This window comes from Vulpes vulpes, chromosome 6, assembly GCF_048418805.1.
Source record: "Vulpes vulpes isolate BD-2025 chromosome 6, VulVul3, whole genome shotgun sequence".
NCBI classification, from domain to species: domain Eukaryota; kingdom Metazoa; phylum Chordata; class Mammalia; order Carnivora; family Canidae; genus Vulpes; species Vulpes vulpes.
This window is the reverse complement of record NC_132785.1, coordinates 78,591,421-78,604,853: the sequence shown is the minus strand read 5'-3', so window position 1 is coordinate 78,604,853 and position 13,433 is coordinate 78,591,421. Positions and strand designations below refer to the sequence as shown.

The following is a 13,433-nucleotide window of genomic DNA, read 5'->3' as shown; positions in this document are numbered from 1 at the left end:
AAACTAATGTAACATTTATGTCAACTATACTCAAATTTTAAAAATTTTAAAAGAGAGAGAGAGAGAACCCAGATTATAGTTTGCCAACCTCTGCTCTAGAGCATTATAAAGGAAAAAATGAGAAATAAGTCTGATTTAATATAATTAAAGATATAATAAAAAATAAACTCAAAAAATAACCAAGATCACTTCATAATAATGTTCTGCATTGAATTATTTTCTGGGATTCTTTAAATTTTAAATGATTAGTCACTGAATTATTCCAAATGGATTTTAAATACTGTAATAAACATACCTCTGATATTTGTGATCCTTCAACAAACTTGTTAAAAAAAAAAAAAACCAAGAGATTCACAGAATTTAATGGAGACCAAAATTTAAAAAAAAAAAAAAAAAAACTTATTTATAAGTATTTCTCCAACTTTGGTTATTTGATTACATGAATTCCCTCACTTGAATCAAAATTATTCTACTGTTTTGATTTTATCTACTGATTCAACCATCAAATTTTTTAACTATATCATATATAGTTAATAGGTTTACCAATCTCAAAAATAAACATTACATGTTTTTTTAATTATAAAAACCAGAGAAAAATTTCCAAAATGTTCATTTAAACTTTACTGCTAGATCCTATAAATTCAATGCCTTAAGAATAAACTGGTTTTATTTTATCCACAATACTACCAAACTTGAATAAATGTCTTCGCTGTCCAGTTTTTACTCTTCCATTAGACTAAATGCCTTCCACAATTCTTTCTTTTTTAATCAAACTAATAAGTTACTACTGGAACAGGAGATAAAACAGAAGGTCAGTAAATAAAACAATTTCACCAAGTTCTTAAGGATTTTAGTAGGTAACAAATGAAGAAAGAAAGTTTAAGAAATTTGCTTCATTTGGAATTCAATTTATAACTTCCTTCGGATTCTACTAAGAAATTCTGAAACATAATCTATAGATTTTTTTAAGTTTTTATTTTAATTCCAGGTAGTTATCATCCAGTGTTCTATACATAGACTTTCTGATGGTTACAGATATCAGTGACTAATAACAATCAAGCTGTATTGTCTGAACAGTACACCAAAAGAACAAAGTCCACTGTCTTCTACAGTGGACTTCTACAGTATGCTACTGACAACATTTCTATCTCTAAACAGTAACAGGGCATGCTTATCATTTACCCTAATCTGTTGTAGATTCGCTAAATGACAAATTTTTATTATTTTCCTTCTTACTCCTAGCTAAATCATACCTGGCACAGGACAGCAGACTATACATCTCTTCCAAAGCCTACATTCAGTGACATCACGTTGGTAACTTGAAATTGGGAGTATTTACACAACAAAACCAAGCAAATGCTACAAATAAGGACTCCTACTCTCTAGAGAGCCAGCTATTAAATATTTACCAGCACATCACTGCTTACAATGTAAATCTTTGGTCTAATTCTAGTCAGCTCCTGATACAATGGGGATGAAGTAAAGGTAAGTACTGCCACAATTTACATAATTTATTGCTGCCATCTATTCCTAAATTTATGAAAATGAATCCTATTTTTCCTTTCTAGAGCAAACTGAATGGAAAAAAGGAACGGTTACCTTAATATATTTCATTCCCAAGAATGAAAAATCAAGAGCTTCTATATGGCCCTAGATTCCAGTCAACTAAATATGCCTCACTTGAAACAAGTTAGGAAGGAGAGCTCACATTTTTTAAATATTTTATGCTACCTAATGTTCCATTTCTTATAATTAATTTTTCTTTAACCTTTAACATCTAGAAATGCTCTTTGACATTTCCTTTAAAATGGTTTTGAGGAGAACACTGTTCTTAAAGTTTATGTTATTTAGCAAGAATCTTTCCCCAAGCTTTTATAATTATATGAATTACTTGTTTTTACCTCCAAACTCTGTGCTTCTGTTGACTCCTTCTCAAAACTGGCATCCTTTAAAGATGATTCTAAGTCTTCATACTGAAAGAAAGCAACACTGTAAGGAAAAACTCTACAAATTTTATTCCAAATTTATATGAAGAAGCTGACAAAATCCACTTCCACATGTATGTCTGATTTACTTCGATTTGCTGAGCTTCAAGTTCTTCAAATATGAGCACTATAATAGAGCCAGGCCAGCTAACATACCACAGCCTCCTAACATGGGCAACAAATGGTGGCACTTCACCCTTAAGACTAAGAGAACTATCTCAACTCTGCCCATTCATTAAAGAGAAATCAAACACAAACAGGCCATCAGAAATTTTCATTTGTAATTCAAATCATACAAAAAAGAAAGCAAGTAGGCAATATAAGATCTTTAAACATGCAAAATAAGGAAAATGAAACATACAATGCTGTAAGATTTGGCAAACTGCATTTATCTCATCAGTGCTTTTTTTTTAAAAAAAAAAAGTGATTATATGGAAGATTAAGCTATTCAGACCATCCTTCTCACTAGAACAAGAAGAGATGGACAAAACACTTCAAAAAATAGGTATGTGTGAAGGATTCAGAGAGCTATCCATATAGTGAGAATCTGTGATAGAAGAAGGAACCCTCAGAGAAGCAAGTTCAGCGTTTGACGTTTCCTTCTCCCCGTCCAAAAGCAGAGAAGGATAGGCCAAGAAACTGAGAAACTAATACCAATCTACACTCGCTACCTTATAAGAAAGTCTAAACCAGAAACAGACCAATCCCTTGAAATAAGGTCAAATTTCCAAATATTTTAACTTTTAATTAAAGTAATCTATGATTTCTGATGTCTCAGACTAGCTGACTATGAGAATTAACAGTAAGTCCTCACTAAAGAAAGCTAACATCATCCACAACTTCAAATTTTTCTCTTATACAACCTGGCATTGATGGAAACAAGATTTGACTAAGCACCACCAGAAGAAAAACTGAGCAAAAGAAACGGACTCTTGAAGGATGCAAACAATAAAGTTTCCTGTTAGGAGGCACCTGGGTGGCACAGCCCATTAAGCCCGACTCTTAGGTCCAGATCTCAAAGTCCTACAACTGAGCCCCGCCCAGGGCTCTGCACTCAGCATTGAGTCTGCTCAAGATTCTCTCTCTTCTTTTGCCTCTGCCCCTCCCCACTGTGTCTCTTTCTCCTCCTCAAATAAATAAATCTTAAAAAAAAAAAAAAGAATTTTCAGACATTAAAATAAGGTCAATATGTAAAAGGAACTTAAAAGGCGAACTATTAAGCCAGAGAAAAACAACTATGAAAAGGGCCGCAATGAAACCATAGAACTGAAAAAGGTAATAAGTGAAATTAATATCTCAATAGATAGTGTAAAACATTACACATAGATGAAGACAATTAGTAAAATGAAAACTACCTCAGAAGAAAATATCCACATGAAGTGTGAGCAAAATAATAAAAAAAAACACATAAGAGATACATAAGATATAGTAAAAAGTTGAAATACAAGTAGAGTCCCAGAAGAAGAAAAAAAGAGGCAAAATATAATTGAAACAAAGTAATAGTCAAGAGTGTTCCAAAACAAATGAAAGTTATTAAACCACATTTTTAGAAGTATCATGAATTCCGTGAACAATAAACAGAAGAAATTGTACCTAGACAACTAATAATACTGCTGAATATCAAAGACAAGGATAAAAATCATAAAGTAGCTAGAGAGTAAAGTTTTCTTATAAAACTAAACTGTACCTACCCTATAACCCACCAATTCTAGGTATTTACTAAAGAGAAATAAAAACACATGCCCACAAATACATACACATACACACACACACACACACACACACACACACACACACACACCTGGTAGAAAGATAACTTTATTCACAAAAGCTAAAAGCTGGAAATAACATATTAAAAGGACCATGGAAAACATATTGTGATATATTGATACAATACAAATTAACTTAGCTTTAAAAAAAGAATTACTAATATATCCAACAACATAGTTAATTTCAAATATAATATTATTTGGATAAAGGAAACACAAAGGACTATGATTTCATTTATACAAACTCTGTAACAGAAAAAACTAATTTATGGTGCTAGAATAAAAACAGTGATTGTTAATAAGGGTTGGAGACTGAAAATGAGCACGAGGGACACCTGGGTGGCTCAGTGGTTGAGCATCTGCCTTCAGCTCGGGTCATCATCCTGGGGTCCTGGGATCAACTCCTACGTTGGGCTCCCCACAGGAAGCCTGCTTCTCCCTCTGCCTATGTCTCTGCCTCTCTCTGTGTCTCTCATGAATAAGTAACTAAAATCTTAAAAAAAAAAAAAAGCATGATAAAAATGTTGATGGGAATGGTCCATCTTAATGGGAATGGTAAATACACAGGTGAATACATTCGCCAAAATACACTTAAAATGTCCATTTAACTATACGAAAATTATACCTCAATTTTTAAAATGGAAGAGGAAAAAAAACCTAAAAGATATAATACCATCAATTGATACCAAAATTAAATAAAACTTATAGCTGACTCTGACAATGTAGCAGGTAACAAAAGAAGTAGAATGAAATGTTCAAAGTGTTCAAAGAAAATAATTGCCAACTTAGAATTCTAGAAACAGAATTATACAAAACGTATATTATACACTATCAGACAAATAAAAACTGGGAGGATTTATCACCAGTGTACTTCACAAAAGGAAAGATTAGCGTAGGGCACCTGGGTGGCTCAGTGGGTTAAGTGTCCTCCCTCAAGTCAGGTCATGATCCCCAGGTCTGGGATCAAGCCCTGTGTTGGGTACCTGCTTGGCAGGGAGTCTGTTTCTCCCTCTCTCTCTGCCCCTGCTTGTGCATGCTCGCTCTCTCTCTCTCTCTCAAATAAATATTTTTAAATAAAATAAAATATTTTTTTTAAAAAAGGAAAAGATTAGGGTATTCAGAAGTAAGAAAAATCATCCCAAATGGAAGCTGAAATGAAGGAAAGAATAAACAGCAATGGAAATAATAAACATGTGGACAAATCCAAATAAATGGTCACTATTTCAAATAGTAATAAAATGATTTGGAGGTTTAAAGAAATATAAAAAATCCAAATATGTATCATAGGACATGGACAAAAAAGGGGAAGTGGAATTAAAGTATTCTAAGGTCTTTATATAATCCAGTAAGTAGTAACAGCACTAACTTATATTAGATATTAATAAATTAAGGATATATATCGGAATCTCTAAGATAACCATTGAAAGAATATAAAATAATCCCTAAGTAACAAACCCACTGATATAGAAAATACTGAAGTAAGGAAAAATAAACTATTTTAATAAAAAGGAAAACAAGAGGGAAGAGAAAAAAGAACACAGATTAGGTGTCAAATAGAAATACTTAAGATAGTAGATTTAAGCTCTAATAATGAAAAATTACATTGACTCCAAATGAAATAATAGTCCATTAAATACAAAGATTTTTTTAGACTGATTTAAAAAAGCAAAACTATATACTATTTTTAAAAGAGACAACACAAAACTATATAAACCAAAGTAAAATAATGGGAAAAGATCTATCATGCAAATGCTTAACAAATGAAAATCAAAAATTCCTAAAGATAAACAGGGGTATTTCATAATGATAAAAAGCTCCAACTAACCAGGAAGATAAAACAATTCTAAATGTGTATTCATCTAACATAGCCTCAGTATACATAAAATTGACAAAATTAAGAGAAAAGCAAATGCACAATCAAAATGGGAAACATACTTCTCTCAACAACCAATAGATACCATGAATTTAAAAAGTAAGAAATGACTTAATTTTTATATTTATATACCAAAAAACTAAGTAAGTAAAATAGTAAGTAAAATAGACATAAGGGTAAAGAATGTATGTATTTCTGTCAAACATGAAACAGTTACCAATACCAATCCTATGCCAAGCCATAAATTAAGTCCAACAAACAACAAGGGACTGAAATCACAGAGAGCATACTGTGAATTAAACAGAATTATGGGCAGCCCGAGGGGTTCAGCAGTTTAGCACCGCTTTTGGCCCAGGGTGTGATCCTGGAGAGCCAGGATTGAGTCCCGCATTGGGTTCCCTGAATGGATCCTGCTTCTCCCTCTGCCTGTGTCTCTGCCTCTTTCTCTCTGTGTGTCTCTCATGAATTAATAAATAAAAATCTTTTAAAAAAATAAAAATAAATAAACAGAATTAGGCCAAATTAGACTAAAAATAAATAAAAATAAATTATTAGGAAATCTCTATTTATTAGGAAATTAGTAAGTACCCTACCAAATAACTAGTGTTTAAAGAAGACATCAGGCAGCCCCCGTGGCCCAGCAGTTTAGTGCCGCCTTCAGCCCAGGGTGTGATCCTGGAGAACCGGGATGGAGTCCCACATCCGGCTCCCTACAGGGAGCCTGCTTCTCCTTCTGCCTGTGTCTCTGCCTCTCTGTCTCTTTCTCTGTGTCTGTCATGAATAAATAAACAAAATCTTTTTAAAAAAATAAAATAAAATAAAAATAAGACATCACAATAAAAATTTTTAAATATTTTATACTGAATGATCAGGAAAGCATGACATAACCATACTGGGTAGATGCTTTAATGAAAGCCAGAGCAAATTATAGCTTGAAATGCACAAATTACAAAAGAAGGATTAAAGTTCAATTATTTGAGTACATACCCCAGGAAGTGACCAAAAAAAAAGTGGAAAAAAAGAATAAAGTAAATAGAAAACAAAGTAAAAAGACTCAACCAAGCCAAAAGATTGTTCTTTGAAGGCATTAAAAAAATTGATAAACCACTGCCAAGGCTGATAAAGGACAAAGAGAAATGGACAACCAACCAGTATCAGGAATAAAAGGATAGATACCTCACTAAAGGTTCCACAATGTTTAGAAAAATACAAGAGAATAAACACTAGTTCAGCAATGAGCAAATAAAAAATGAAATTCATTTGCAATAGCAACAAAAAGAATAAAATATGTAGGAGTAAAGTTAACACAGAAAAAGAGCAAGCATTATATTCTGTTTCTTTTGTTTAAGTTTTATTTCTACGTAATGTCTACACTCAGCCTGGGGCTCAAACTTACAACTCTGACATCAAGGGTAGCTAGCACGCATTACCAATTGACCAAGCCAAGTGCCCCAAACCTTATTCTCTGAAAACTACAAAACATTATTGAAATAGAGAAGACCCAAGTAAATGGAAAGACATCTCATGTTCATAGATCAGAGACTTAATGTTAAGATAGCATTACTCCCTAAATTGATCTATAGATTCAACATAAACCCTATCAAAATTACAGCTAATCTGGGGTGCCTGGCTGGCTTAGTCAGAGGGGCATAGGACTCTTGATTTCGTGGTGTTGGTTCAAACCCCATGTTGGATGTAGAGATTACTTAAATATCTTTTTTTAAAGATTTACTTCTTTATTTTGGGGACGGAGGGAGAGAGAGTCCGAGCAGACTCCAACCTCAACATGGAACCCAATGCAGGGCTTGATCCTACGACCCTGAGATCACAACCTGAGCCAAAATGGAATCAGACACTCAACCAGCTATATCACATAGGAGCCCAAAAAATAAAATCTCTTAAAAAAAATTCCAGCTCATCTATTCACAGATTTATAATTTCAAACCTTATTACAAACCTACAGTGATCAAGACAGTTTGGAACTGGCATACAGACAGACATAACAGATCAATGAAACAGAGTTGAGAATCCACAAATGAACCTTCACAATTACAGTCAACTGATTTTTGACAACAGTGCCATGACAGCTCAATGGGGAAGGAAAAGTCCTTTTAGCAAATGGTGCTAGCAAAAACTGGATATCTACATCCCAGAGAATGAAGTTGAACCCATTCCTACCTCACACAATTCACAAAAAACTAATTCAAAACAGATCAAAGACCTAAACATAAGATCTAATCCCATAAAACGTTTAGAAAGAAATACAGGTGTAAATCTTTGTGAGCTTGTTTTAAGCAATGGTTTCTTGGATATGAAACCAAAAGTATAACCAACAAAAGAAAAAGTAGATAAATAAACCAAGCATTTTCAAAATTAACTTTTAGGGGCGCCTGGGTGGTTCAGCAGTTAAATGGTCTGCCTTCGGCTCAAGTCATGATCTCAGGGCCCTGGGATCAAGCCCCATATCCAGGCCCATATCAGCCTCCCTGCTAAGCAGGGAATCTGCTTCTCCCTCTCCCTCTGCCCGTCCACACTACTCGAGCTCTCTCTCTCAAATAAATATATAAAATATTTTTTAAAATTAAAAACTTTTATGCTTCAAAGACACTACCAAGAAAGTAAGGAGACAATGCACAGAAATGAAAGAAAATACTTACAATTCACACATGTGATAAGAAGCTCATATCTATAATATATAAAGTTACAACTCAATAATAAAAAGATGAATAACCCAATTTAAAAATAGGCAAAGGAACTGAGAAGACATTTCTCAAGAGAAGATAAATAAATGCCCAATGGGCACATGAAAAGATAAATCCTCAACACAATTAACCATCAGAGAAATGCAAATTAAAACTACAGTGAGATACCTCTTCACACTCACGAGGACAGCAAGGATGTGGAGAAACTAGAACATTCACAAACATCTGGTAGGAATGTCCATGGGTATAGCCACTATGGAAAAGAATCTGGCAGTTCCTCAAAAAGTTGAATATAGATCCAGCAACTGCATTTATAGATATATATCCCCCAAAATTAAAAACATACACTCACTGGGATCCCTGGGTGGCGCAGCGGTTTGGCGCCTGCCTTTGGCCCAGGGCGCGATCCTGGAGACCCGGGATCGAATCCCACGTCAGGCTCCCAGTGCATGGAGCCTGCTTCTCCCTCTGCCTGTATCTCTGCGCCTCTCTCTCTCTCTCTCTCTGTGTGACTATCATAAATAAATAAATAAATAAATAAATAAATAAATAAATAAATAAATAAAACATACACTCACACAAAACTTGTACTTGAATGTTACAGCAGCATCATTGATAGCACCCAAAAAAGAGGATAACCAAACTGACAAAGAGATATTTAAATTTTGGCACAGAACATTATTTGGCAAAAAACAAAGTACTGATACATGCTACAACATGGATAAACCTTGAAAACATAATGTAAGTGAAAAAAGCCAGTCACAAAGAACCACATATTATATGATTCCACGTAAGTGAAATGTCCAGAATAGGCAAATCTATACAAAACATGGATGAACCTTACTATTTAGAATAGTTTCAATAACCATCAGATACCAGAGAATAAATCTAAGAAAAGATGTTAAAGACCTCAACAGAAAAATGTATACAATAGTGAGAGAATTTTATAAAGGCATAAATTGAGGGATATACTAGAGTCCATAGATAAAAACACAACATTGTAAAACTGTAAGTTCTCTCCAAATTGACCTATATATGCAATGCAATCCGAATCAAATCTCTAACATGCTACGTGTGTAAACTGATGATTGATTTAAAATATATATGGAATAGCAAAGTGCCAAGATCACCAAGACAATCTTTAAGAACAAACATGGAGGTTTATGCTGCAGCTATCAAGAATTGTTATAAAAATACAGTAGACTAAAACAGCATGATACTGGCACAAGAATTTAAAAAAAAAAAAAAAAAGACCACTAGAACAGATTATAGAATCAGACTAAGATATATATGGCCACTTGATCTAAGATGACTACAAAACAAAGGAAAAGATGGTCTTTTAATAAACAGTACAGGCTAATTCAATATCCGTATGAAAAACATTGAATCTTGACTTCCAAATCATACCACCAGAGATTCAATTCCAGACGAATGAAAGAAATTACATTTGAGTTAATCTGTATTCCCCAAAATTTATATGTTGAAGCCCCAATACCTCACAATGTGACTGTATCTGGAGACAGGCCCTTTAAAGAGGTGATTAAGTTAAAATGAGATCTTTAGGATACCCCTAATCTAATCTGACTGGTGTCCCTATATGAAAGGAAAAGATAGACACAGAGAAAGACACCTGCACAGAGGTAACACCATGTAACGGCAAGAAGGCAGCCACATGCAGGCTAAGGAGAGGAGCCTCATAAGAAACCAAACTTGCCAACACTTTGATCTTAGACTTCTAGCCTCCAGAACTGTGAAAAAACTAATTTCTGTTGGGCAAGCCAGCTGGTCTGTGGTATTTTGTTATGGCAGTCCTAGAAAACTTTTTACAAAGACTAAATGAGAAAGGTAAAACAAAGTTTCTCAAAGTAGCACAGAAGAATATCTTCATATCCTTGAGTAGACAAAAATTCTTAAATAAGAAACAAAAAGCAGTCATAAAGATAAGACTGATGAATTAAACTAAGTTAAAATTAACTTCAGCTTACCATCTGAAATAAAAAGGCAAATCAAATCACACAGTGGGGGAAAATATTTGCAGTACATATTGCTGACAAAGGGCTCATGTTCATATATAGAAAATATTCTACTATCAAAAAGGAAAAAACCACACCTTTTCAAATATTAAAAAAAAAAAAAAAAAAAAAAAACCTCGAGCAGGCAGCTTCACAAAAATGATATCCAAATGACCAACAAATACATAAAAGACTGCTTAACCTCATTAGTCAGGGAAATACAGAATGAAACCACAATGAGACACCATTATACACCTACCATAATGGTTAAAATTAATAAGGTTAGTAATATGAACAGCAACTGAACTCTCACACTTTGCAAACAAAGCATTAATAAACTTACACTGAAATATTGGCATTGAAAAGTATAAAGTCCTCTGACTCTTAACATGAATACTAATATTTTTAAAAATATCTTACCTCTTTTTGAATAAGGCTAAATTTTTCAAGTAGTTTACATTTTTCATCAATTTGTCTAGAAAGTTCTACAGCAAGCTTGTTCTCTCTTCCTGAAAAGAAAGTTCACATTATCATGTATAAATAGCTTTAGGCTTCAAAATTATAAACAATAATGATGAGATCTAGAATAGAAAAAAGAGCTTACCTACATAAAGCCGGCTTCTAACCTGAAACAAATTTTTAACAAAATTTACATTAAAACAAATATATATTCAAGTAAATCTAATTTATTTAACTTCTACTACCAAGTGAAAAATAACTGGTTTCTTATTTCCTTAGTATGAATATACATTAACTGAAAGTGTTGTCTGTACAATGGGAAAAATGCTACATAGTAAAGTCTCTCTATTGAAGAGCCACACTATGTGTTATATTATCACATTAAAGACCCTGAAATAACTCTTCCTTAAAGACATCTGTTCTATTTCGCTTATCCCATTGTACTCCAAATATATTTGACCCCAAAACAAACTATTTCGAGAAGTCCTTGTTATCATCTCTCCCAGCGATAACATCCAAAATTAAGTTTGAGAAATGTTACCACTGATCCATGGATCTAAACTGACCACAAAATCTTTTTTTCTTCTTTCATCTCTCTCTCTCAAAAAATTAAGGAAAAAATCCATTTGTAAAGGAGAGTAGGCTTAGGAGACTAAAATGGGGACTTATATCATCTATAGAAGATGAACAGGGATAAAAATTTTTATAGTTTTTAAAAAGTTTTAAAGTCAAGTTATAGTAGAATCAGTATTGAGGAGGATTAAGTGAATTGAATCTTCACATTGAGGAACTAGCTAAAAAGGTAATAGGAAACCAAAAAAAAACTGAAAAACAAGTTAAGAGATATGGAAGGCAGAAGTAGAAGGGATAGCATCTAAAAACATAGTCCCAAAAGGAAAAAGAAAAAACATAAAATGCAGAAGATATCTCCTAGAAATAAAAAAATATAAAACACCTCATTAAAAGATTCCAGATAATTCTAAAAAAGAAGAAAAAAAAAGATCAAACCTAGACATAGTATACAAGAATATCAAATTAGGGATGCCTGGGTGGTTGAGCAGTTGAGTGTTTGCCTTCAGCTCAGGGCGTGATCCAGGGTCCTGGGATTGAGTGCCATATCAGGCTCCCTGCATTAAGCTTGTTTCTCTCTTTGCCTATGTCTCTGTCTCTCTTATGGGTCTCTTGTAAATAAATAAATAAATAAATACATACATACATACATACATAAATAAAATCTTTAAATAAAAATAAAAAGATAAACTAAGCTGAAAAAAATTGGTCCAAATACATCAATAATCATAATATATGTAGACAACTACAAACTACTCAGTAGTGAAAAGAAAAACAGATTTTCAGATTAAATATTAAAGAAATTTCCATAGGATACACATTAAGTAGAAGACCATAGAAAGGCTAAAAAATAGAAGATGGAAAAACACCTATCAAATACCACCCAAAAGAAAGTTGATATGGCTATAATAAGAGATAAAAGAAATTATAAGTCAAAAGCATCACAAACTTAAAGAGGGTTACCAGATATTGATACAAGGTTCAATCCACCAAGAAGAGTAGCAATTCTAAACAGGTATCTACCTAATAAGCTCAAAATATGTAAAGCAAGAATTGACAGAACTACAAAAAGAAACTGATAAATTTATCATGAGAGTGAAATTCAGGCAAATCCTCCTGAATAGATGAAAAAACAAAAAAAAGGGGGGCAACAATAGAATACATGAACAAAAATCAGTCATTAGCAAACCTGACCTAATTAATGGATACAGAATGATATACATGTATCTGCTTTCAACAATAAACAATGGAACAGAATAAAGAAAATATCTACATACATGTGGAACTCTAATATGGAACTCTAATATGCATGGCAGATGGGTAGGAAAACAGTTATATCTTGGGGTTAAAATTACGCTGAATCCTTACTCCATGCCAGAAAAAAAAAATTGTATTCAAGATGGATCAAGAACTAAAATATTGAAAGCAAAATTTTCCAAGAATTTCTGTTCATCAGAAAACATCTTAAGGAAGATGAAGAGATGTTTTACACTGGGACATTGGCAATACATGTAATCAACATGAATAGCTTAAAAGGTACACGTTGTAGACAGATGAATATTCTTAGTATCAGTTACTTACCGACTGAAAACTTCTCCACAAAAACAAGAGAACAGCAAAAAATCCAACAACACCTGCACATATCACCAGTTCCCATGGGAAACCATAGGGATTGGTATCTGGTCTCATATCTTCAGGCAACACTGCAACAACCTTCAAGACAAAGAAAATTAACTTCTCAAAAATGTATGTTTGATAGAAAATTAACTTCTCAAAAATGTATGTTTGATAGAAAGTGTTGATTACAAACTGCTATACACATGTTGCAACCTAATACCCAGTGTGATGGTATTTTAAAAGAGGCCACACAAAGTTCCCTGGACCTTTCCACCATGTGAGGTTATAGTGAGATGAATGAACCAGGAAGGGGTCCTCACCAGACACAGGATCTGCAGTGCCTTGATCTTGGCCTCAGCCTCCAGAACTGAGAACAATGTTACTTGTTTAAGACACCCAGTCTGTAATGTTTGTATTATAGCAGCCCCCACAAACTAAGACACAAG

The 13,433-nt window shown here is 33.4% G+C and overlaps 1 protein-coding gene across 6 annotated transcripts in view; it reads right to left on the bottom strand.

Moving 5' to 3' along the window:
• Positions 1-13,433, bottom strand: part of MIA2 (MIA SH3 domain ER export factor 2) — an 89,515-nt gene that overhangs the window by 45,905 nt on the left and 30,177 nt on the right. For 3 of the 6 annotated variants that reach the window (XM_026019006.2, XM_072761471.1, XM_072761473.1), the window contains 5 exons: positions 12,952-13,083; positions 10,946-10,967; positions 10,762-10,850; positions 1,902-1,973; positions 296-322 (listed from right to left, as the gene is read on the bottom strand). In XM_026019006.2, coding sequence (XP_025874791.2) covers positions 296-322; positions 1,902-1,973; positions 10,762-10,850; positions 10,946-10,967; positions 12,952-13,083 — 342 coding nt within the window. The remainder of the gene's footprint in view (positions 1-295; positions 323-1,901; positions 1,974-10,761; positions 10,851-10,945; positions 10,968-12,951; positions 13,084-13,433) is intronic. The other 3 variants (XM_072761470.1, XM_072761472.1, XM_072761474.1) reach the window with 1 other exon arrangement.